This window comes from Halichoeres trimaculatus, unplaced genomic scaffold (assembly GCF_033239565.1).
Source record: "Halichoeres trimaculatus isolate MK-OKI-2021-1 unplaced genomic scaffold, fHalTri1.1 fHalTri1_scaffold_6, whole genome shotgun sequence".
Lineage (NCBI taxonomy): Eukaryota > Metazoa > Chordata > Actinopteri > Labriformes > Labridae > Halichoeres > Halichoeres trimaculatus.
This window is the reverse complement of record NW_027437184.1, coordinates 27,818,531-27,841,459: the sequence shown is the minus strand read 5'-3', so window position 1 is coordinate 27,841,459 and position 22,929 is coordinate 27,818,531. Positions and strand designations below refer to the sequence as shown.

Below are 22,929 nucleotides of genomic sequence, written 5' to 3'. Positions count from 1 at the left end.
CAAAGGCATTATTGAACTGGCTGGAGTGAGCCAGTGGAGCGCGCAGTCAGCTGACCCGAAGCCTTGCAGTTTCACTTTAAGCCTTGTTGTCTGTTATCCGGTCTCTGGGGCTCTTTCTATTAGTCTGTTGTCATCCTCAGTGACAATGAATGTTGTAATCATCCAGATAAATATCAAACATGTTTGAAAATTATCGGGGCGGCTCGGACGAGTCTGTGAGACGATCGTGGGGCTAAAGATTCATCTGTTAACCGCTCACACTAGAAGATAATCTTCGCCGAACGTTGGGGCTGATTTTAGTCCCCGACCAGATTTCTTCCCTGATTGTGGGGAGGACCGAATCTGGGTTAAATCGGGCGAGATGCCTGAAGTGCGAGCCAGGCTTTACACTTAAACAGCGTATCTTGCTCATATCTTGCTCCATGGTGCTCACGTTTCACACATGTGGACAGCTGACGCTTTGTGGCCGGCTCTGATACGTCACAAGGGGGCGTGTCTGTCAGTGAAAAGACTTCCGCGAAGCCTGCACTTGTGTTTCCTCGATTATGCCTCCTCCAGCTCAGTCTCCTCTCTCCTCTCTCCTCTCTCCTCCGAGCACATTTGGCGCTTTGGAATGTCCTCCAATATGGCTGCTCACAAAGTACTTCCGGTGTCGCGGAGGAGAGAGGAGATAGGAGACTGCATTTTGGCACATTGGGAAGCACCCTATATCAACATTTGGAGAGGAGAGGTGAGTTTAATGACATCTTTTCTTAGAAGTGTATTTTAAATACTGGTATTTCTAAATCGTAGAGCGCGGTTACAGCCTGAGCCGTTACTGTACACTGCCTCTTTGCATCGTTTTACCCTTTAAAGACATGGTAAAAACATCTGCTAATCTAGCAATCACTTACCAAGTTCAGCAAGAGAGCCAGAACAAATGGAGGTGGGTTTAGAGTCACGTGAAAGGAAATCCACAAATTTAAGCCAGATCATTTTGAACTGTTTACATAGAATAGAGGGCAAACAGCCGGTGGAGCGATTGGTACGAAATGAATATTAACAGAGATTTGCTGTTAAGATTCAGTGTGTATTTATCAGAACAGACCGAAGGCAGACATTCAGAAAATATTAAAAAGTATCCTTAAATGATTTTGCAAGCACGAAGATCAATCCATGGATGATTTTGATGGTTAAAACTTGATGAATTGGAGGACTCTTTTTTTTTCATCACAATATCGACATCTGTCTCATGATGTGGACTTTTATCAAAAAGCTGACTTTTTTTCTTTTCATGTCTTGAATTTTGACTTTTATTTCTTGTAATTGCTTTTTTTTTATCTCAAAACCTTGACTGATATCTTTTTTCTTTTTTGGAAGGGTTTATAATTAAGTTTTGTCTTGTCTTCACTTTTCATCTATTTTTTTTATTATTTGTAGGCCTATTGCACTCCTTTTTTTAATCTCAGGTATTCTTTCCTTTTTTAATATGTATGCCTTTTGTCTCTTGTTTGAACTTTTTTGACATTTTTTATATTTGATCTTTTTGTGACTTAAAGTTAACAGTTATGAAAATAACACACGCACACACACCTCTTTGAATCTCATAAATTTGACATCTCAAAATTCACAATTTCATAATTTCAGAAGTTTTATTTTACAACTATTGAAGAGGCCCAGCCAATACTTTAAGGCACTGAGGTGCTACACCTGTATAACAATCGAGGTGCTCCTGTTGGCTTTTGATTAATGAAACGTTTCACTTGCTTTTTCAATGGTCAGTCTATTTATTTGACATACCAAACGTTTTACTTGTCTAATACAGATACCAAATGTTTGTTCACCCTCCTACAGCACAATGCTGCCTCAACTTACAGCGGTCAAAAACTGTTTGACCTTTTTGGGTGAAACTCCTACCTGCACTAACAAGGTCCCACCCTCATAAAGAACTTCACTCTTGAATGATCACGACTGCACACTGAACGGAAAACGCGTCCCTAAAGGTGTGACGATGGAGACCCCAGCAGGCTTCCTTCACTATGACCAGGAGCACTGGCCGGAGTCAGAGAAGTTCATCCCTGGGCGGTAAGAGGATGCTCTGTCTGCTCAGTCTGTGTGTGTTTGTTTCAGTTTCACCTCGGTATTTCAAGTCCACTCAGACCAGTCCGTCTGGCACCAACAGCTATTCCACATTCACAGTCTTTGCCATGTGATTGGTTGATTAGATATTTGTGTTTGCTAGCAGCTGAACAGGTGAACTTAATGAAGTGGAGGGTGATTGTATTGTTACCATCTGTGTTGTATGATCTGATTACAGAAGATTCATCATGTGAACAACTCCCCAAACTTTTTTTCTACCAAGCTGCAGCATTTTCACCATGGTACGATATCACCACCTAATGTTGGACAGAAAACATTACAGTGTGACTGTGTGACTGTGTGACTGTGTGACTGTGTGTGAGCAGAGCAGAGTGGGCTCGTCAAAACGCTGGCTGGCCCCTGTTGGAGAATGGGATTGATCCTCATTAATGACAGAAACAACATATTTAGACCTGAGGTACATCTGGTTCATTGTGAATTGACTTTACAAGGTCTTGATCATTAAACTTCTACATGTTTCCTCTACAGATCAGGTAGAGTCTGGTGAAACTGAGTCAGCATATTCTTGGAGCCTGCAGCATGGTCCAGGGAGCCCTGGAGAGTATCCTCAATAACACACCTCAGAGCTGCTACTATGGGACCATCAGCTTTCTCCAGGTGAACAAGAGATGTAGTTTTAAACACATCTAATCTGCTTTTCTATTTCTTTAACTTTCTGTCAACATCAAAATAATATCGGAGCCATTTCAGGGACATATTATCAAAGAATATCTGAAAAGTTTTTATTTGGTAAACAGTCTGAGGGGAGGAAGAGGAGGAGGAGTTTGTACGTTTCATTATCTTTGACTAACACTAACGTCAGACTGACTGAACGGTTTCTCTTTTTTCTCCTCAGTCCAACTCAGAGCTGTGTTTCCACCAGCTATCCCTGGTCCCCGGCCTCAGCCTCGTGATGCCTTCAGGAGCTGTGTATCTCATGGTCAGTACTTGAAGTGAGTGTTTAATGGACATGGCAACAGTCATCAGTCTAAATTGTTTGTGCTTGCGTGTTTGTCCAGGTGGGAATTGAGACAGATCACTTTCCAGATTTGAAGAATGATGTGGACTTCACCGAGAGCCTGTTGACCGAGCAGTCTGTCTTTTTTCTGCCTGCTCCAGTAAGAAATACTCCTTGTTCATCCGTTCATCTGAGTAAACACTTACATTCAGAATAATGGTGTCATTTATTTCATAACTCACCTTATCTTCATCCTGTCCTCCTCTTGGTGAGGATACCTGAGAAGCTGATGATGGAGGCCTCCCATCTAGTCAAGTTAGAGGTGTAGAAATGTGAGTCAACACTGTGCTGAAACTGTCACAGCTGTGACTGTGAGCTGGGAAACAGCACATCTGATGGTCCACCCGTGGTGTAATTTTTGATGAAATAACCTGACATAATGTTTATATTTTTGACAAACAGCCTGTATTTGAAACTCAAATCATACTGAACTGGCAGTCACAGCAGATTCTCCTGGAGCCCAGTGTGTATCAAGGCTTCCGCATGTCAGAAGAAACTTTCTCAACAGCTCCTTTAAAACATGTTTCACTACCTGAGGCTTCAATGACACACAGTGCTCCAGTAGGACATCTAGTGGTCAATAAAGCAAAGAGCAATCCATGCCTGTTACTGGCTCATGGACAGTTTGGGATTTGATTCAGCTGCACATTCCCCATGAAACTACACTTAGCACATCTGTTTGTAACCTCTGTATGCTCCACTTATTTGTATCAAGAAATGTTTGAGTGGTTCTGTAACATTCATAAGATGAACTCTGCCAACAAAGGCTGATGTCATGATCATATGGGGCTGGTGCAAATACTGATCATTTAATGGATTTTGGCAAAGTATGTTTTGGTTTTTGCAGCACCACGTTATGTAATAAGAATAGAATAGAATAGAATAGAATAGAATAGATATTGGCATTGTAACAAGTATTCCATTAGCCATGTCTGTGAATAGCATGATGCTAATCTGCCTTCTGGTATTCCCTCTGGTGCTGGGTTAGCACGGCTAGCTTGTCCATCTTATTGGAGATAGATCTTACGTTTCCAATAACGATGGATAGAAGGACAGGTCCATGTCGTCACCTCCTAGCTCACACCTGAGAACCAGCACGTCCTATAATAATATAATAATGCCCCAAATGTAATACATTTATAAATCATTAAGTTATGACGCTAGTGTTTGTGATAATCTGGCACATTTTGTCATAACAGAATGCAGAAGGTAAAAAAATTTTTTGTTGCATTATGTTATAGAGGTTATTATCAGTCTACATCATCACAAAGATGTGCACGCATCTCAAAATTTGGCTCCAAATTTCAGGTCCGGGCCTGTCGTTCTGAGCTCAATTTGGGGAAACCCGAGGTTTTAGCCCTCAGACTTGATTCTCAAAACCTGAAGTTTTGAGCCAAATTTTGACCTCCAAGTCTTGGCTGAAATTCTATGTTGTTAAATAAAGAGTATATGTCACAGCTTTTCATGATTTAAATTCCATATAGTATAGTCCAAGAAACACATGTTTATCTATGATTGAGTTTTCCTATTTTGTACCCCCATCACTCCATGGTCAGTGTCTTCTCCATGTAGGCTGTGTTGGAAATGAGGTGAGATGTATGGCATACACCTAATTGTCAATTCTACTTTTTTCCCACACTGCTTTGCAGGGTACCTTTAACTGTGCGCTCAGTCATTTTCCCACACTGCCTTACAGGGTCCTTTTCACTGTGCGCTCAGTCATTTTCCCACACTGCTATCCTGACAGGGTACCTCACAGATATAGTTTGTCACTCAAAATTATGTCTTATTTCTAAATTTCCCAAATAATTACTTCTTGTTGGAAAATGTGATTCTATCAATCTGACCAAAATACCTTTAAATCATTAATCTAACTCCATTCTCCTCTCACCTCTTTCCGTGCAGTTCGTTGTTGGGGAAGGATCAGGGGGCTTCCTGGTTCTCAGTTGAACACAAATTTATTGACAATAGATCAAGAATATGCATTTACAGAGATCTCTGGTGCAGCCTCATGTCCCTGTTCCCTACATGTTGCAGAGACAGTTCATGAGACTGACCCTGACTCTCTATCCAAGCACCGATATTTTGTGACTTACAGAGTTTCTCTAAGGAATGTCGGTTGAGTCGTCTTCTTATTGGCTCTCCAGGTGTTGTCCCCCTCTTATTGGCTGCTGGCTGTCTTCTGTCTCTGTCTGTGACTGGCATTCATCAAGTGGTTGATCAGCCCCCCTTCACGAATCTATAGAGAAACACATCTCCCTCTTCCTCCTTTAATTGTTCACCTTCATCACTTCGACTGAAACACCTTGACTCTAAAAAAGTAATTACTGACCTGCGTTATTAGTGTTACACAGTTACTTCTTTTTATTATTGGGTATAAACATTAACTTCACTTGTGGTCACTCTCAACTCTGGGTGATCCATAAAATCCCAGGAATCCCCAGCCCCCCTCAAGTGTCTACCAACAACAATGAGCACATGTGTACAACCAAGTTAGAAAAAGCACATCTGTATAGTATTGTTCATAAAACCATGTCTACATAGGCTATATTTTCTCAGCTGCCATTTTGAAATTTGATAGAAAGTTATAAATATAATGTTTAATGATGGCATGAAGTCACGTGTCCTGGTAATTGACCAATCCCAGCTTAAGTTTTTCCTGAAACAAAAAGTTCAAATACTTGATCCCCCCCTGCCCCCCCCCCTCTCTGCCATCCCAACAAAGAACAACAGGAGACCTTCAAGTGAGACAGCTCCTGGATACATGCCCTCGCAACACCAATCAAAGCTTATTGGTCTCAAAGGGAGAAGATGCACTGTCCAGTGTCACCTAGATAATGTACAGGGACACTGGAGCTCAGACAAGTCTTATGAACAATAGGTGCTGAAAACAACATCTCCCACACAGCACTGTCAGGTCTCTTGCTGAGACTCTGGGGACAGAACCACTGGTTGCTGTAGCTGCAAATAGCTATTAGCTTAGTGCATGGACATCACAACACTGTCTGCAAGAAAATCTCTCTCTTAACAAGAGCTCAGAATAAGTCAGGAAAAAGATGCCGATTGGTGGCTCTCCGCACTTAAAAGCCAAAATCAATTGTCCGCCAAAAGGCCGCACTCTGAAAGCAGAACCCCCTGATGTCCAAATCCTGTTGCGACAGTGGAACAAGTTGCATGAAAGTTGCGTGACACACTCAGACTTCTTCTTGCACTTCCAATGTTAAAAAACACTTTTAGTGCCACAAAACTTGAAAATGCTTTAAGATATTAATTCACCACTAAAAAATGTTGCATTGTCAACAGAACGGTCAGCTGAGCCAGTGTTGATTCAAACCACACTTTTTTTCATGTTTATCCTCTCTGCCAAGAATATTGCTCAAACTCTGGAAGAGTGGTTCAGTCCAAATTGTCAGTGGTGTTTTGTTTTCTCATGAATTGTACCAAGGACAACTCACAGCAGTTTGTGCAGTACTTTTCATTTAATTTGTAAAGTCTTGGAGAAAAGGAAGAATACAAAATGAAGAAAGCTGAAAACAAATGTATTAATGGTGCTTGCAAACACATGAGAGCAGGGACCTTGAGTGTATGATGACACCTAAGTTAAATACAATCCACAAACAACTACCCACGAGCTTTACAGGAAAACAGAAGGAAATGATGAAGTTATGTCTCACTTGGGGCATAATAACCTTCTGAAGGCCAGCAATGAAAAAAACTGAAATCTTATCAAGTGTTTTTGTCTTGTTATAAGTAAAATTGTCTTATTACATTTGATATGAGCCACATCAGTCCAGAAAAATGTCTTGTTTTTAGTTTTTTAAAGAGGTCTGAGAAGTCTGAATTGTTTGTAACAAGTTAAAAAAAAAAATCTGCCAGCGGAAGAAGAAAAAATTGCTTGAAAATGTGCTTGAATCTTGAATAATGTCTTAATACAAGTAACTTTTCTCTTGTTTCATTGGAAGGTTTTTTAAACCTGATGAAAGCAATTCAGACTTCATTTTGTCTTCAAATAACTTGAAACAAGACACTTTTTCTGGACTAGTCAGGTGAATGTGGCTCATATTAAGTCCAAGAAGACTTTCCTATTGAAAATAAGACAAAATCACTTGATAAGAGATTCGTTTTTTTTTCCAGTGAGGTCCCTCAGGTGCCAGTGAATCAGACGTTTGCTGGGGGAGGTTCTCAGAAATTGTCTGTTTCATCAGCAGCTTTCGTAACAACCCTGGCAGGGACGATGGTTAAAATGACTCAAAGGCACAGAGATCTCTGAGAGCACAGAGAGACACTTCTCTGATAACATTACAGTCGTGTGTGAGCTTGTCGAAGTGGCAAAATGAAGGTCCACACACTCTTCTGGATCAGTGTGAGCTCACTGTTAGTTTGCACCATGTCTGCCTCTGAGTGGAAGAAGAAGTGTGAGGAGGAGTGGGGTCTGCAGGGAGCTCCGATGCCCGACAGTGTGGACTGGAGGTTGGTGTACGAAGCCAGACCGCTGGGGAGGAATTTACTGAAGAACCCATCACCTCACGGTAACAACACAACATGTCAGATACACTAAAAAACAATTTGTTTATCTGTTTATTCCTTCTTCAGTGACAGTTTTAAATTGCGTCATGGAACAAAGGAAGGAAAGGGTTTAACAGCAGGGGTACAGAGGGGATGTGGAGTTTTGTGCAGTTGTTTATTTCAGCTCATATGTTTCAGAGTTTTCAAATCAGACTTTGTAAAGTGTTTGATTAAAAATCTGGCCTGGATTACAGAGGTTTAGCCTTTTTTTATGATTGAGAAACTTACGGACATTTGGCCCCTCCTACACCTTTCTGTTCCTGTAAATAAACCTTGAGACTCCAGAGGTTTTGGTTGTTTGCCCCTGACTCAGTGCACCCTTATCAGCTCTAGTAAACAATGGGATCAATATGGCTGGGATCAAAATTACATAAGAAAAAAATAAATATTCCGCAGGCCAAGCATATTGTGATTGTCATCAACACTTTAGTCCTACTTTATTGTTATAATTCCTTTCAGCAGACTGTCTGCAACAATTTGGTGTTAGTTGCAGGTTTGTACCATAATTTGTTACCTGACAGTGTTGAAAATTATGATGACCCAGCACATATTTTATATTCCAGATCTTAGTATCCAGAATATTGCCAGGATCTGGACAGTACTTTTACATCTGTCAGAATTTATGGTGACCTTGTCTTGTATTGTTTTGCAAAGCAATCTGACCATTCATGGTGGAGTTATATACACATGGTGAAAACTGCCCTATATTACAATAATAAAGAATGCTTTAAAAAAATCCTGGATCCAGACGGTGATCCAGATCACCTCTAAAATATAATCACTTCCTCCTTATCCCATATTGAACATTTCCTGAAAATTTCATCAAGATCTGTTCATTACTTTTTGAGTTATATTTCTCACAGACAAACAGACAAACTCTCCTGAAAACATAACCTCCTTGATGGAGGTAATGATGCTGGTCTCCTACAGATTTGACAGTTGAACAGTAAACTGATGTTTATGTGGGGAAAAAAAGAAAATTATAATTGATAATTTTTAACTGCTTTTATTTCTCACCTTAAAGGTAATGCTTATTGTCATCATGTTGCGGCCAGGGTTTTGAGAGACAAAGGGACCTGCAATGAAGAAAAAATGGATCAGAGTTGAAATATTATTTGAAATGTTTTATATTTGTATATTTTGTGAAATATTTTAGATTGTGTGCATTTTAGTGAAAATTACTGTCAACTCACAACACCCCTCATCCTCAGCGCAGCTGTTGGCAAGAAAAAGGTTATTCAATGCTGATGTGAGTCTTTATCAAATTATATTGAGTAAGAAACTGTTGAATATGTGGTTATTCTTACTGCCACATTTTTTTTCCAGATCCTGGTTATTTTTTTATTTGTTTATTTGAAAGGGTCCCCATTAGCTGACGCCAAGACGACAGCTAGTCTTCTTGGGGTCCAGAGAAAACATGCAACAAACACAATTTACCTTCTCAATTCCTTCAATTACAGGAAAAAAAGAAAGAAATGGCAACACTAAAAGTACTTGTAAAACAAAAACAATAGAATTATGAAAAACTACATCCCATATCACATGACAAAAACTCACTCAATCTAATACTAGTATTATCCAAGATAAAATAATGGTGTCAACAACACATACAATTTCAGTCTCCTTTTAAAACCAGTTGTATCCTTGATTTCACAAACCACCACTGGAAGTTTGTTCCAACATACAGTTGAACTATACAAGACAGTCCTCTTTAAACAGTCGGACTTGGGTAGGGGTAATGAAATCTGTCCACTATTGGCTGCTCTGGTGTATATGAGTGCTTATTCGAACAGTAAGTTATATTGTTATAAAGAGACTTTGGAGTCTGAGTGTTAATAATTTATGAAAGTAAGTTAATATATTGGCTGATGGTCTATGCTTTACCATCAGCCAAGTAAGATGTTCATGCATTTCTGTAACACTAGTTCTTGAAGAACAACCAAGAACCAATGTAGAAACAACATGACCAAACAGCTGTGACTTGAGAAATGGTGCACACTTGCGTGTTATAGCAACAGCTTTACCCATTTTGGGAAACAACTTTGTGGATGTGATCAGACCATGACAATGTGCTATCAAGCCAAAGTCCAAGAAGCTTTACCTTTTTTACTTTCTGTATAGTTTGGCCATTTACTTGAATATTCATCATAGGATTATCTGAAACTCTATGCTTTGAACCAAATATGATACTCATAGTTTTTGATATATTTAGAATAAGTTTATTTGTTTTGATCCAATTATATAATTCGTTGATCTCCCACAACAGAACCTGATTAAGCTCTGAACATATAGGGGCTGCATAATACAGAGTAGAATCATCAGCAAACATGGTCAATATAGCCTTACTGAGTACATATGGCATATTATAAGTAAAAATTGAAAATAAAAGAGGACCAAGGCAGCTTCCTTGTGGTACACAACAGTCTAGGGACTTACTACAGGATATAGCACCATTGAAATAAACTCTTTGTGACCTCTCAGAAAGGTAGTTAGTGAACCACCTGATTGCAGAGGAAGTAAAACCATAACAAATTAGTTTGAAAATCAACATATCATGGTCAATCACATCAAAGGCAGCACTGAAGTCAGGTAATATTCAAACCACGAGCCTTGAGTCATCAATTGATGTAAACCAGCTATCTGACATTTGTGTCACAGCAGTGCAGGTGGAGTGAACAGACCTATAAGCATGCTGGAACCTGGTGATTAAATCATTGTGAGAAAAGTAATCTTGTACTTGCTTGGATACAATTTTTTCCAATAATTTACTCAAGACAGGTAAAATGCTAATTGGCCTACTATTTGGACCACAGAAAGTTGATTTTATATCTTTTAGTAAAGGAATGATCTTACCCTCTTTCCAAAGTTTTGGACACACATCACTAATCAGACATCTATTTAATATGTGACAAACTGGTTTAGAAATATATACAGCCGATAATTTCAACAACCTACTATCCAAGTTGTCTATACCAGCAGACCCCCCCCAACAGTCAAAGATGTCAGTACCATTTCCACCTGCACAACATTTACCACATGAAAAGCAAAATGACAGTGTTTATCCTTCATAATATATTTTTTATAAGCTCATCAGAGTTGGAATCAACAGTACAATCCATATTCTCTCTAAGTTTAGCAACTTTATCAACAAAGTAATCATTAAAATAATTTGCAATCAGTGTTGGCTTAGTCAAATATTCACCACTCAGTTCAACAAAAGAAGTACAAGTAGATTTTTTCCCCCATGATTTCATTTAGTACATTCCACATTCTCTTACTATCTGTACCACTATCGAAGATTCTCTTTTGAAAATATTGTTTCCTTTTTCACTCTGTTCACCTTGGTCACATGATTTCATGAAGTACAGTTAAGTTTTCTGTCTTTGAGAGAACCAGAAAGAACAGCAACCTTTTTCGCCTCATCCCTTAGAGCCATTATGCTCTTTAAATCAGTATCAATCCAAGGAGCACTTTTGGCTTCAACCGTAAATTTCTTTAACGGGGCATGACTATCAACAACTCTAATAAAAAGATCCATGAATAAATTAAGAGAGGTTTCCACATCATCAATGCCACATACCAAATCCCATTCAATTTTGTTAAGTTTGTTTAAAGAATTTTCCTCATTGAATGCCCTATAAGTTCTTTTCAGAATGATTTTTAGGACAGGCTCTAGGTAGCTTTGTTCTCCTGGAGACAGCAATGCAGTTGTGAAGCTAACAGTTACAGAAACAGGTGCTGAACGCATATCAGGATTATTAGTATAAATATGATCAATGCATTTTGATGTTAAAGATCCAGTACTATTTCTGGAAATTCTTGTAGGTCGATCAATTAATTGCGATAAGCCACAGGTGTCTGTCATAGATTTGAGATTATTCTTCAGATACAGTTTTCAGATAGCCAATCGATGTTCAGATCACCCAGCCAGTATGGCTCTCTGTTTTCCTCAGTCACTTTGTCCAGCATATTACATAAACCATTTAAGTACTCTATCTTGGCACTAGGTGGCCTGTAACAACAGCCAAGAATTATAGGTTTCAAATGTGGAAGTTGTACCTGTAACCATAAGACTTCAACATCATCAACCATGAAGTCATGTCTCACTTTCACAGGAAAATGTTCACGTATATAAATGGCCACGGCACCTCCAAACTTGTTTCGAATAGAACACCCGCTTGTATCAACATCTGAATTATCAATGTAGCTGTCAAAATGAGTTTCAGAAATCATAAGTATGTCTATTTTATTTTGTTGCAATAACAGAGAAAGGTTGTGAATTTTATTCCTCAGAATACATATGTTAATATGTGCAAGGATTAAGCCTTTAGGTGGTTTATTTATACCGGTCATCTATATTGATAGAAACTAGTTCAGATATAATAGAAATGTATATAATCTGTTTGAGCATCTTGTACCTTAATACATAGCTCATCAGGCCAGTACCTGACCTTGTCCGGCCCGGGGGGTGATGATCAGTTTATCATACTTCAAGATGTCTTTATCACCTCCCTCCCTAGCAGCTTTCAACTTTGGCCACAACTCTTTCCTTCTCAGTTGCACAGCTTCAGAAAAATCTTCATTTTCGTAGATCTCAGTGCCCTTTAATTTCTTGGCAGAAGAAAGAACCAGTTCTCTGTCTTTAATTTGAAGAAGTCTGACAACAATTTTCCTTGGCCTTCCCCCCTCCTGGTACTGACCAAGCCTCTGGGCATACTCGTTGTCCATATTTGTTCCATCTTAGCCCAAGGCTGTTTCCCAAAGCCCAGGTACCTTGCCTTGCCTTGGTCTGATGTGGGCGTGGGGTGGGTGTGGGCAGGCATCCACATCATCAGTCGCTGCCCAAGTGCTGTTCCAATGTTCATGTCCTCCAGAGGCACATGTCCTCCGTTTGGTTAGCATGTGGCTAATTGACCAAGGATACACAGGTGTATCCTTCACTGCCTTGCCATGGCTATAAATACCCAACATGCAACGCGTGAATCTACAAAAAAGGAAAAAAATGGAAGGAAAAGACGCACCAGAGAGGGACGCTCCAGCTGAGGCGCGTGGTAAATTCCAATTTAAATGTAAGCAACAAAATACACCTCTGAAAATAACAACTTATACCATGTCCACCACTTGACTCTTTTGTGTGTCACTCACGTAACTATAATTACTGAGAATCTGCACCTGCAGAGTATCAATGATGTGACTAAAAAAAGCAAAAAGCGATCAAAAGTGGCAAGCCATGACAATATTTGTAGCAGCTTGAGCTCCTCCCATGTTTTTATAAACTTTCTAAGCACTGTCCACAGTGCAACACATGTTTATGTGAGACAATGTAACTCCAATTACATATACATTTGTGACAGGAATCTGATGGCAAAAATATGCCTTTGTAGGCTGTTCCATTAGCATCTCCTTTTGAGCAGAGGCAGGACACTTGCCTTGGATTGGAAGGAAGTGGCTTCGGAGGCACTGCCTTCAAAGGCAAGGCAAGGCAAGGTACCTGGGCTTTGGGAAACAGCCCAAGTCTTTAGAAAGCATATGTCTCACCTTTTTCTCAGAATCACTCCAATTCTCTCCTTTCACGTCAGCAATGCCATCGATTAAAATGTTTGTTCTCCTGCTCTGGTTTTCAATATAATCCAACTTGGTAAACATTGCATCCAGTTCCTGCTTAGAAGTCGCCATCAAATCTTTTTTTTCTCACAAGGCGATATTTTAACATTTTTAGGCGGCATGATGTATCTTACCAGGATGTACCAGAAGTTGATGAGAATTGAAAATGTTGATGGTGACAGGTCTGTGTGAGGCCCTCTAGGCCCAAAAGCCTATCAACTTGGCAACTGCCACAATCTCAGCAAGCAGATGAGATATTGTCCACAATGCTGAAACACAGTATAAATGAAAAGCAACTTGAGTCAACAAAAAAACAAAATTTAAGAGTACCAGAAAGGATTCAGTAGATTTTTGTTGGATTCTAAGAGCCCAGATTCACAGAGGAAAACTCCTGGCAGCCATCTTGAGTGAAGCAGGAAGTGGAGTGAGGGAGTTATCTGCCCATTACCTCTTTACTTGGAGTTGGGGCTCATATTAAGTACAATAATATGATTTTTTTTTTTAAATAAATAGATAACAATACAAACTCACTTGCTCAGATTGAAGTTTTTGCAGTATTCTCTTAAAAACATTGCCCATAATCTCTCCATTATCATTTCAATTTCTCGCCAATCTAAAAGCAGTAACATGTTACATTATGTCAAATGACATAAATATTAAAAAGAAAAAAGAAAAAAAAAGCACAGTCTTGATCTTCGGTCATGCCATAGACAAAAGCAGAGTAAGTGGATTGTTTCCAAAGGAAGGAAGAGACATGAGATATCTTGATATCTCTGACTACACACTTAAAAGTCTTCTTCTCACAGAGACACACCCTACAATACTGTAGGAGAGATTGATAATTTAGCCCAGTGAAATTCAGTGTGATTTTTGAGGTTTACTAGGTGGGGCATCTTTTACAGCTGTCCCTTATTGTCCTTTTTTGTCTCAGGTAACCCTTTGCCTGAATCTGATTTTGATTACAGGACAAGGGATGGACCTCCCCCTCGTGAACCTCAAGGTGAGAGAAAGGAGTGACAGCTTTCAAACACAAAGGGAACAAACTACGCTGTTTAAAGATTGTTTGAATGTTTAATTTCATCTTTAGGGGACTTCAGTGGCTGGACCACAAGCACAGAAAAACTCCCCGAAAAAAAAACAAACATCCCACCTGGTGCCGTTGTCTGTTCATCAATTGAAAACAGGTAAGTGTTACAGGTGTTTATAATGTGGCTGGTTATCAATACAGTCTGTTACTGACAGTGTGTACGGTGAAAAGAAACCTCCAACAAGCAGTAACCTCCAGGTTAGAGAAATAAAAGTAACTCGGATTTCCAAAAAACTGCAGTTCCTCAAATGTGTGCTAGAGGCTGCCTCCAAAAGTGAGTCAGTCCCTGTTTGGTCCCATATTAGAGGGTTCGCCTTTACAGCAGAAGTAAACATAGTATCAGCCTGCTATGAAACTCAGCATTTGTCTAAGTTCTTAATGAGTTCATTTAAACTTAAGTACCTCATCAGTTGTTTTTATTTAATGAAACATTGGTTATCCACTCCCTCCTGATTGAGATATTAAGAGTGTCCAGTGAAATACAAGACCAGAGAGGAATCTGTGTGTGAGGTTTAGACAGTGGAAGGGGATTGAATCAAATTTTTGTTTGCAAGGCTACAGCTAATGTTAGCCAAAGTGCACAGCCAGTCAGCGGCTGGTTACCATCATTCCTGAGCAATGAGAACAAGTGTTAGGGAAGTAATTTATTTTAGCTGTTTTCTGTAGTCCAAGATACACACTTCAGAAACATAACAGAAGACCTCAGCTCAAGATCCTGAATCAAGAATTGGAGATTTTCTTGGGCTTCAGTCCCACACCTCTGCCAAAACATTTTTTTTTGTTTTTTTAAGATTACTCATTTTATTATCTGAGAGTCCATCCTTAGGTTTCCTCAAACAGCTGTGGCCAGACATTTTAACATTAAACTGTAAGGCTGTGTACTTTTACTTTGCTCATACTAATGTAAAAATCGTTTTTCTCCTCTTTTTTTCAGCTGGTTCTCCATGGAGCAGGTTGTGGACTTAAAGGCAGAGGGACTGTGGGACGAACTGCTGGATGAGTTTCAGCCTGCGATAGCCATCCAGGACTGGTTGGTTAATGAGCACCTGCTGCTGCTTCATATATCATTTTATTGGGTGGAGGTGCAGTAACTGTTGGACATTAATTTGGGTTTTAGTTTAGTTTTAGCATACTTTAAGGTGATAGAGTCTAAATACTTACCATGTGAAATATATTCAATATGCTTTTTTCTGACAATATTTTTATTGAAATTTCAATTTGCCTCCAGGATATAGAGACAAAAAAGTGCTCTCACAACAAAGAAAACATCAAGGACAGTTAGATCAGTGCCCAGTGTTCAAATCGCCCTTTGAACACAAAGACATCAGAAAATGATGTGGTCTACTGCACATCTTGATACAAAGAAGACACTTTTCTTGGTTGACATGTGGCCTAGGAAAGGGTAAAATACACCTTGTCGCTTAGGATACCTTGTGTTGGGGCTCCTCAGTCTCCTCATGAGACCAAACAAAATCTGATCTTCTGCAGTGCGTTTCAATGGACGTCCAGGCAGAGAATGTCAGAGTGTAGGGGAAGGCTATACGCACTGTGATTGGCTCATCACATTTGTGGGCGGGACTCAGCCATAGGTCAATTATATTGCAGTACTTGAGGCCGAGTAGTGTTGGTTTGTGTTTGTGCTTCTGTCCAATCCTCCTTGGAGGACAAGTCCTACACTAAATATTCCCTCCAGGTGTTAATTTTTGTCATGAAGTCTTAGAAAAACCCTCTACTAACACATTCTATAATCTATAAATGATTCCCTTTCCACAGCAGTCATTTTTTAATTCTGTCTCCTTAAGTGGACAACTGGGGGGTTGACTAATACTGGTTTTAAGATGATCTAACATGCATTTGATCTGATTTGATATTTATTTTTCTAATTTATTAAAAATTGTTTATAGTTTCTAGAGGTGTAATAACCTACACTGATTTTAAAGGTATTAGACGGTTTTATTATTGCCTAAATAAGTGAAAACAAACTTATTAAATAACAATGGTCATGTACCATTAACCAATTAATGATAACTTAGATGTCACCCACTAAACTGTACTTACTCCACACTAAGGTTTTTGTTTCATTTTCTTTAAGATGGTACATTTTTTAGAGTTGAATAAGAGTACTGAGTTGCATTATATTTAAGTGTCAGAAGTAAGTATACAGGCTAATAAAACTAATACAATTGGTCTTTGTCAATCATGTGACTAAGTCCAATGTTATGCCAAAAAACAGACTAAATTCCCGAGGAGAATCATCAGAAAAATTCAGCTGAACCACTTAGCAAAACAAGCAAGCTTATAACAGTATGCTTTATATTTGTTTAGATAGATTATTCACAAAATAGATCTCTTTATCTGTGAACTTTTTTCTGTCTCCCGTTTCTGTTTTCAAGTTTCCTTCTTGAACTGGAAATTTTTAATGATTAACCTGTAAAACTAAATGTCATTTTTACATCTATATCTCATGAAAAACACCCTGTATAAATACAAAAACATGTTAAATTGCAATCTTAAGACACTTACTTACTCATTGTTATGCATTTCTAATCATCAGTTATTCTTTCCAGGTATAAGGCCATTCAGCTGGAGGAACACGCCTTCGAGCTTCATGTGAAGTTACTGGGTGCAGATAAAAGCACAGTGATCTCAGAGCACTCTGTACAGCCCACTGAAGCCCCCTACACTGAGTCAGCCACCTGGAAGATGGTGAGTTGCTGAGTCCACAATGGTACAGGTTTACAGTTACCCACGGTGCATGTGGTCTGAATTTAACGCTCTTACTTCTTACAGGACACAAGTTGAACTATCTGACTCGAGAGCTCATTCAGTTAACTCAGTTAAAAATAAAGTATTTCTATTTAAAAACAAGGTTAGGGAGGTAAGCCTCCACTTTAACCCTGTTTAACAGCTCACACTCTTACAGCTTTCTCCCACCAAGTTACAGCTCGAGCTGGTTTGGAGCCAGTGTTTTCTCTGTAACCAGTTCTTTGTGTTTGGACTGGTAATGTCCTGGCCTTCAGCCTGAAAAATTGTTTCCAGAACAAGTAGCACCAACTCCTTTCTGGACAAGACGAAAGATCTCAAACAGGAGATACAAGATTATTATTTATTATGCCCTGTAGTGCAGTAGTTCCCAACCTTTCAAGCTAGCAGTGTTTTATTGCGATACAAGTCTTGCCAAAATGCAAAATAACATCTATTTTTGTTGTGGGAAAATTGCTTTTGGAGGCAATTTGCCAAAAACAAGTTGCCAGTAGTTGCAGTTAACATGTAAATAAATAACATAAACTTTACTTTCTTTTTAAATTAAAAGAAAATAACAATCAACACATACTAATTAAACGGTAACAAAACACAGTGGGGACGAAAACAGCCGACATTTTATTTTAAACATTTGTGTTGCTGAACATAAAATAGAACGAGTGACAACATTTTTGTCCTTCCACAGTTTTAAGGTTTTTGGGGGTCTTTATAAATCTTACACTGTCAGTCCACTCATTCTGCCCCTTCCCCTCTCAGAGCTGAGATATTTCAGATCATACAGACTTAGCTGATACGAAGAATTTTGAAAAACTAATGAAGCAGAAAAAACAACCGAAACAACCCCTTAAGTACCCTTTTCCAAAATGATTTGGTGACCCCAAGAAATCATCTAGCAATCCCCATTGAGGTCAGGACCCCAAGGTTGAGAATGGCTGCTGTAGTGTTAGCATATGTAATGTAATTCAGTTTCCTAACAGTGATTATCACTGCACACATTGAAATGCCACACTTTGTGTCTTTTGACTATGCGTCTCTCTGTTGACCTGCAGGTGTCGCACATGTTCTCCAGTTATGGTCCTGGTGTGAGATACGTCCACTTCAAGCACCGTCTGAAGAACATGTTCAGGGATGGGGTGGGTGCTGACTTCTTCCAAACCCTTTCCAGTGACAGCTCTGTGATCATCACCCCCAACCACCCCCCAGTCACACCAACCAACACCAGCCTCTCATTGTCCTGAGAGCTACAGGGCAGACAGAGCTGACACACTCAGTATACCCAGCATGTTCCACCTTCATGCCTCTGAACCAGTTATCCTTTGCTTTGTTATAATGCAATGATGAATATTACAAAGCATGTCATCATCAGGGTTTTTAAGCGCTGTTTTTATAAAGTTTTTCAAACTTTACTTGCTAATTGCAAAAATGTTGCTATATTGTACATTTTCTGACTTTTAAAGGCCCAACTAGGGACAAGAGTTGGAAATTAGCATTTGCTATAAACTCTCTGTGCAGCACATCAGATTCATACTAAGTGATGGAACTATGTTAAACTGCATCCTCCCTATTAAATAAATAAATTCAATTCAATTCAATTACATTGATTTTGCATTGTATTAAGTTTACTTCCTGATAACTACATGGGAGTTTGTGCGATGAGTAAACTTTAAAAATGTTCCCTTGCTTATTCAGATTTCATTTGCTTACTTTCTTGCTCATTTGTTCACTGTTTTTTTTTACGTGCAAAGGTAAAACAATGCCATCCTGGTAAATAAAGCCCAAGTGGAAGAGCTAAAAATTGCGATGAGGTTCAGAAGTACTGGAAATGATGTATGCCTCCACTCAAATCTCATCAGGTTTTTTATTTATTTATTTATTTTATTTTATTTTTTTGGGAGGTGGGGGTGGGGTCATAAATTTGAATGGAGTCATGGGGATACTCCAAATACTAAACCACAAATGATTTGGTTTTGAAATAAACTTGCAGCGATGTTTGATCAGAGACTCAGTGAAACAATACTTTGGAATAATTTTCATTGCTGTCTCCTGAACCATGAGTTACAATCTTTGACTGTTTCTCAGTAAGCATGCACATCTCAACACTCAAAGTCATCCGATGAAGTCATGTGAATAAATGGCAAGCTCTGAAAACAGCATCAATATAGATGCACAAAGTTCAATGAATGGTCTTAGCACTATTTATATACAGGATGAAACCCCAGATGAGGCCCATCACGCAGGTGGTCATGGAATAAAGCTATAGCCTTAAATTGGAAATCCTATGTGAAATAGAGCATGTGTAAATCAGATGTTTTACAGCACCTAAAGAAAAAAAAATGTTGTATTTTCACATTTGTCAACTACTACCATATCAAACTCTTTATGCTGCTTCATTTAAGGTGACCATACCTTTTCTTGCACCTCCAGTGTTAAAAAAAAAAACATTTTAGTGCCACAAAACTCAAAAATGCTTGAAAATAAGCTGAGTTGAAAAAATCGACTCTCAAAAGAATCGATTCTCATTTTCAAAATTTGATATCGATTCATAAAATCCTGGTTTGATCTTCAGATCTAAAGAAAATTTTCCCTTTCTCGGCTGGATTTCAGTTTCGGACTGCGAGGGCTCCGCACACAAAATTCTGTTTCTGCAAGTCGGTGTGGGATATAAAGTCAAACATTATCTCTGTATATGTCACAGCAAGTTTTTGAAAGGTTATATGAAGTAGAGATCAGCCCAAGATACATCTGGATCACCGTGTCTCCTCACACTCTCCCCTGCTATGTCGGGGCACAACGGACTTTAGTTCATAGCTTTAGTATGCAGCTGTCTTGGCGTAACAGACTTTATTTAACGTTAGTTACGTTTCTTCAGAACTACAGAAAGATAGCGACAAACCACCTGTTTTTCCTGCTACAACATGACATCTGTGTATGAGGGAACGCTGTCAATCACCCTCCTCAGCTGACGCTCGTGCTAGCCACAGCCACAAAGATTTACCCATTGTTTTTTTTCCCAAAATCCAAAAATGCTTGCAGACAAACATAACAAACATTGAACACAGTTTCTATACTTTATTCTCTGTCACCAAAAAGATTTACATCTCAATATGGCCGCCCTTTGCCTCTATCGTAGCCTGGAGACGACCTGGCACTGCCTGGCATGAGCGCCGCACTATCTCTGCATCAAGTTTTGACCATGACTTCATCAGAGCTGTCTTCAAAGCAGTGACGCTGCTGAGAGATACTCTTGAGACCTCCCTCTCCAGGATAGACCAGATCGCAAAGTCCATTGGATTGATGTCCGGACTTGACGGAGGCCACATGTTCTTGTCCCAGAAGCCAGGAAAGTGCTGCTTGCACCAGGCCTGCGTGACATTGGATGTGTGAGCTGGTGCACCATCTTGTGTGAAGACATACTGGTTTCCAAACGCATTGGTACACCAAGGCAACACTTTTTCTTCAAGCATTTGAAGGTACACCTGGCTTTTCACTTTCACACCCTCCAGAATGAAGACCAAAGGAGACTTTGAACCGTCAGATGCAACAGCAGCCCACACCATGACTCCAGCTGGCTTCTGATGACCAAAATGAGTTCTGCTGCCTTCAGGTAGGTGCTGTGCACTATGTGCATAAACCCTGTCATTCTGGAAATTGACCACTGCCTGAACAGTGAAGACCTTCTCATCAGACTGAACCAGGACTTTGTCTGCAGCACCCTGGATCTCCTGCAGCATCATTTTACCCCCGTCAAGACGTTTTTTCTTAGAAGCGGCTGAAATCTGTTGTCTGTGTTGCACTTTTAGTGCTTTTCAGTCCGAGATCTGTTTGATGATTCTTCTCAGTGAAGTTCTTGAGATGTTCACTTCCTTTGCTGTTGCTCTCGTGCTCCTGAGAGGATTCCTTTGGATTCTCTTCCTCACCATCTCAACAACCCTTTTGGTCCGGACTGAACGTTTTCCTCCAGGGATTGGCTTGCTAGTGGGATTGCCAGTCTCCTTGTATTGTTTCATGGCATTTTAGACAGTCTTACGACAAGCATTCAGCTTTTTCATGATTTGCATTGTTGTCAGCCCAGCCTTCTTCAAGGCCACAATCTGGTCACGCTTACCCTTCGATGCCATACTCGACCATCATTAGGAGTAAACAAATGAACTCAGGTTGATCAAAAGGTATGCCTTCTAAGAGAAACTTTCAAAAATTTTAAGTTTCTAGGACAAAAGCTAAGCAAACAAAATAGAGATATATGATGGGTAAATCTTCCTGGCCCACCCTGTAGAGTGAGTTTAAGTGAAAACAATACATTTGTAAGTCTCAGAGGGCTCCACTTATAATTTAATAGGATTAATGTACAGGCAGGTGTTAATTGTGTGAAGAGCGATGCATAAGGTTAATTTGTAACCAGGTTTCATCTGTTTCTCTTCTAGAACTAAACACACATTTACACATTCACACATACAAGTACACACACACCCATACTCCCACACCTACAGACCAGTTACCTCTCCCATTTACAAAGTGTTGATGTGAAGTACACTGTGGATCATCATTAAAGTGCCTGGAAAGAAAAGACCCAGCATCTGTGGTTTTTTACCGGCACACCTGGAGCGAAGCTATGACTGAACTTTGAATCAGGCGAAGTATACAGTCACCCTTCCCAACAGGGACCTTGTGGATCGGAATTGAAGCGTTCCAGGAAATCAGAGGCGATAACCAGCCCTTTTGTTTACAGAATGGTCCTCTGAGCCAGTGTTGATTCAAACCACACTTGTTTTGCGTGTCTAATCTTCTCTGCCAGGCATATTGCTCAAACTCTGGAAGAGTGGCTCAGTCCAAATGGTCAGTGGTGTTTTGTTTACTCATGAATTATACGAAGATCAACTCATAGCAGTATATGCAGTACATTTCATTTCATTTCAATTGCAAAGTCTTGGTGAGGAGGAAGAACACAAAATGAAGAAGCTGAAAAAGAAACATGCTACTATAAAATGACTCTGTATGATTATTAGAGTTCTGCCACTTTACTTCTGATGTCAAACACATGAGAGTGATGACCTTGGGTGCATGACACCTACACTGTAAAAACAAAAAAGTTGTGTGAACTCAAAATTTCAAGGCAACTGTCTGCAGTGGATTTTTGAGTTTTGAACTGATTAAAAATCTTGCATTTATACCAACTAATAAATTTCCTTTTAGATAACTTATTTTTCACATTTAAAAAAGTTTTAGGTTCTATGTGCAAAGAATTCAGGAAAGTGTTTTTTTATTTATCATGTATTTATTTTCAGAAAATTACTTTACACTTCAACTCCCTTTCACCCACATAAACTGAAACGGGTTGTTAACGAGTTATTCAGGATGTTCTGAAACCGGAATATTAACCTCAACCCGAATATTGAGTGCATGTAAGTGTAGCCAATGACTCTACCCCTGAGCCAAAGCTGCGCCACCAATTTACAGACCACAGACTAATCAAGTCATGGTCAATCAGCCAACTGTAAAGCTAGAGTTTCAATACAAATCAAAGCATTCACCATTGTGATTAATTCATTCTATTCTCGTTCATTTTATTCACAAGAGCAGAAGGAGACGGTGGCAGATGTGGGAAATTGAAATTGTAGATGAAGACCCCTGTAGATTTGCATTGGAGACCCTTTTCTTTGCTGAAACATACTCGAAATTTTTTTAGCTATAGCCTTAAACCTGTAATTAGAAGTTCCTCCAACTTAACTAGTTGAATGAGACCAACTTCACACAACAACCTTGATACATATAGACT

The 22,929-nt window shown here is 39.4% G+C and overlaps 2 protein-coding genes across 3 annotated transcripts; both read left to right on the top strand.

Moving 5' to 3' along the window:
- Positions 1-2,424: 2,424 nt before the first annotated feature.
- LOC141791838 (tyrosine aminotransferase-like) lies at positions 2,425-5,086 on the top strand. Its single transcript, XM_074672500.1, has 5 exons — positions 2,425-2,536; positions 2,608-2,736; positions 2,975-3,058; positions 3,138-3,236; positions 5,042-5,086. The coding sequence occupies exons 2-5, from the start codon at positions 2,659-2,661 to the stop codon at positions 5,084-5,086; spliced, it is 306 nt and encodes a 101-aa protein (XP_074528601.1). The 5' UTR covers positions 2,425-2,536; positions 2,608-2,658.
- Positions 5,087-7,376: 2,290 nt separating this feature from the next.
- Positions 7,377-18,678, top strand: LOC141792265 (F-box only protein 50-like). Of its 2 annotated transcripts, none has more exons than XM_074673131.1 (6): positions 7,377-7,665; positions 14,238-14,306; positions 14,394-14,490; positions 15,328-15,423; positions 16,961-17,099; positions 18,206-18,678. In XM_074673131.1, exons 1-6 carry the CDS (start codon positions 7,470-7,472, stop codon positions 18,392-18,394), a joined length of 786 nt encoding a protein of 261 aa, XP_074529232.1. In that variant the 5' UTR covers positions 7,377-7,469; the 3' UTR covers positions 18,395-18,678. The 2 variants fall into 2 exon arrangements, with proteins under 2 accessions (XP_074529232.1, XP_074529233.1); XM_074673132.1 differs by lacking the exon at positions 7,377-7,665 and adding an exon at positions 12,605-12,771.
- Positions 18,679-22,929: the final 4,251 nt, after the last annotated feature.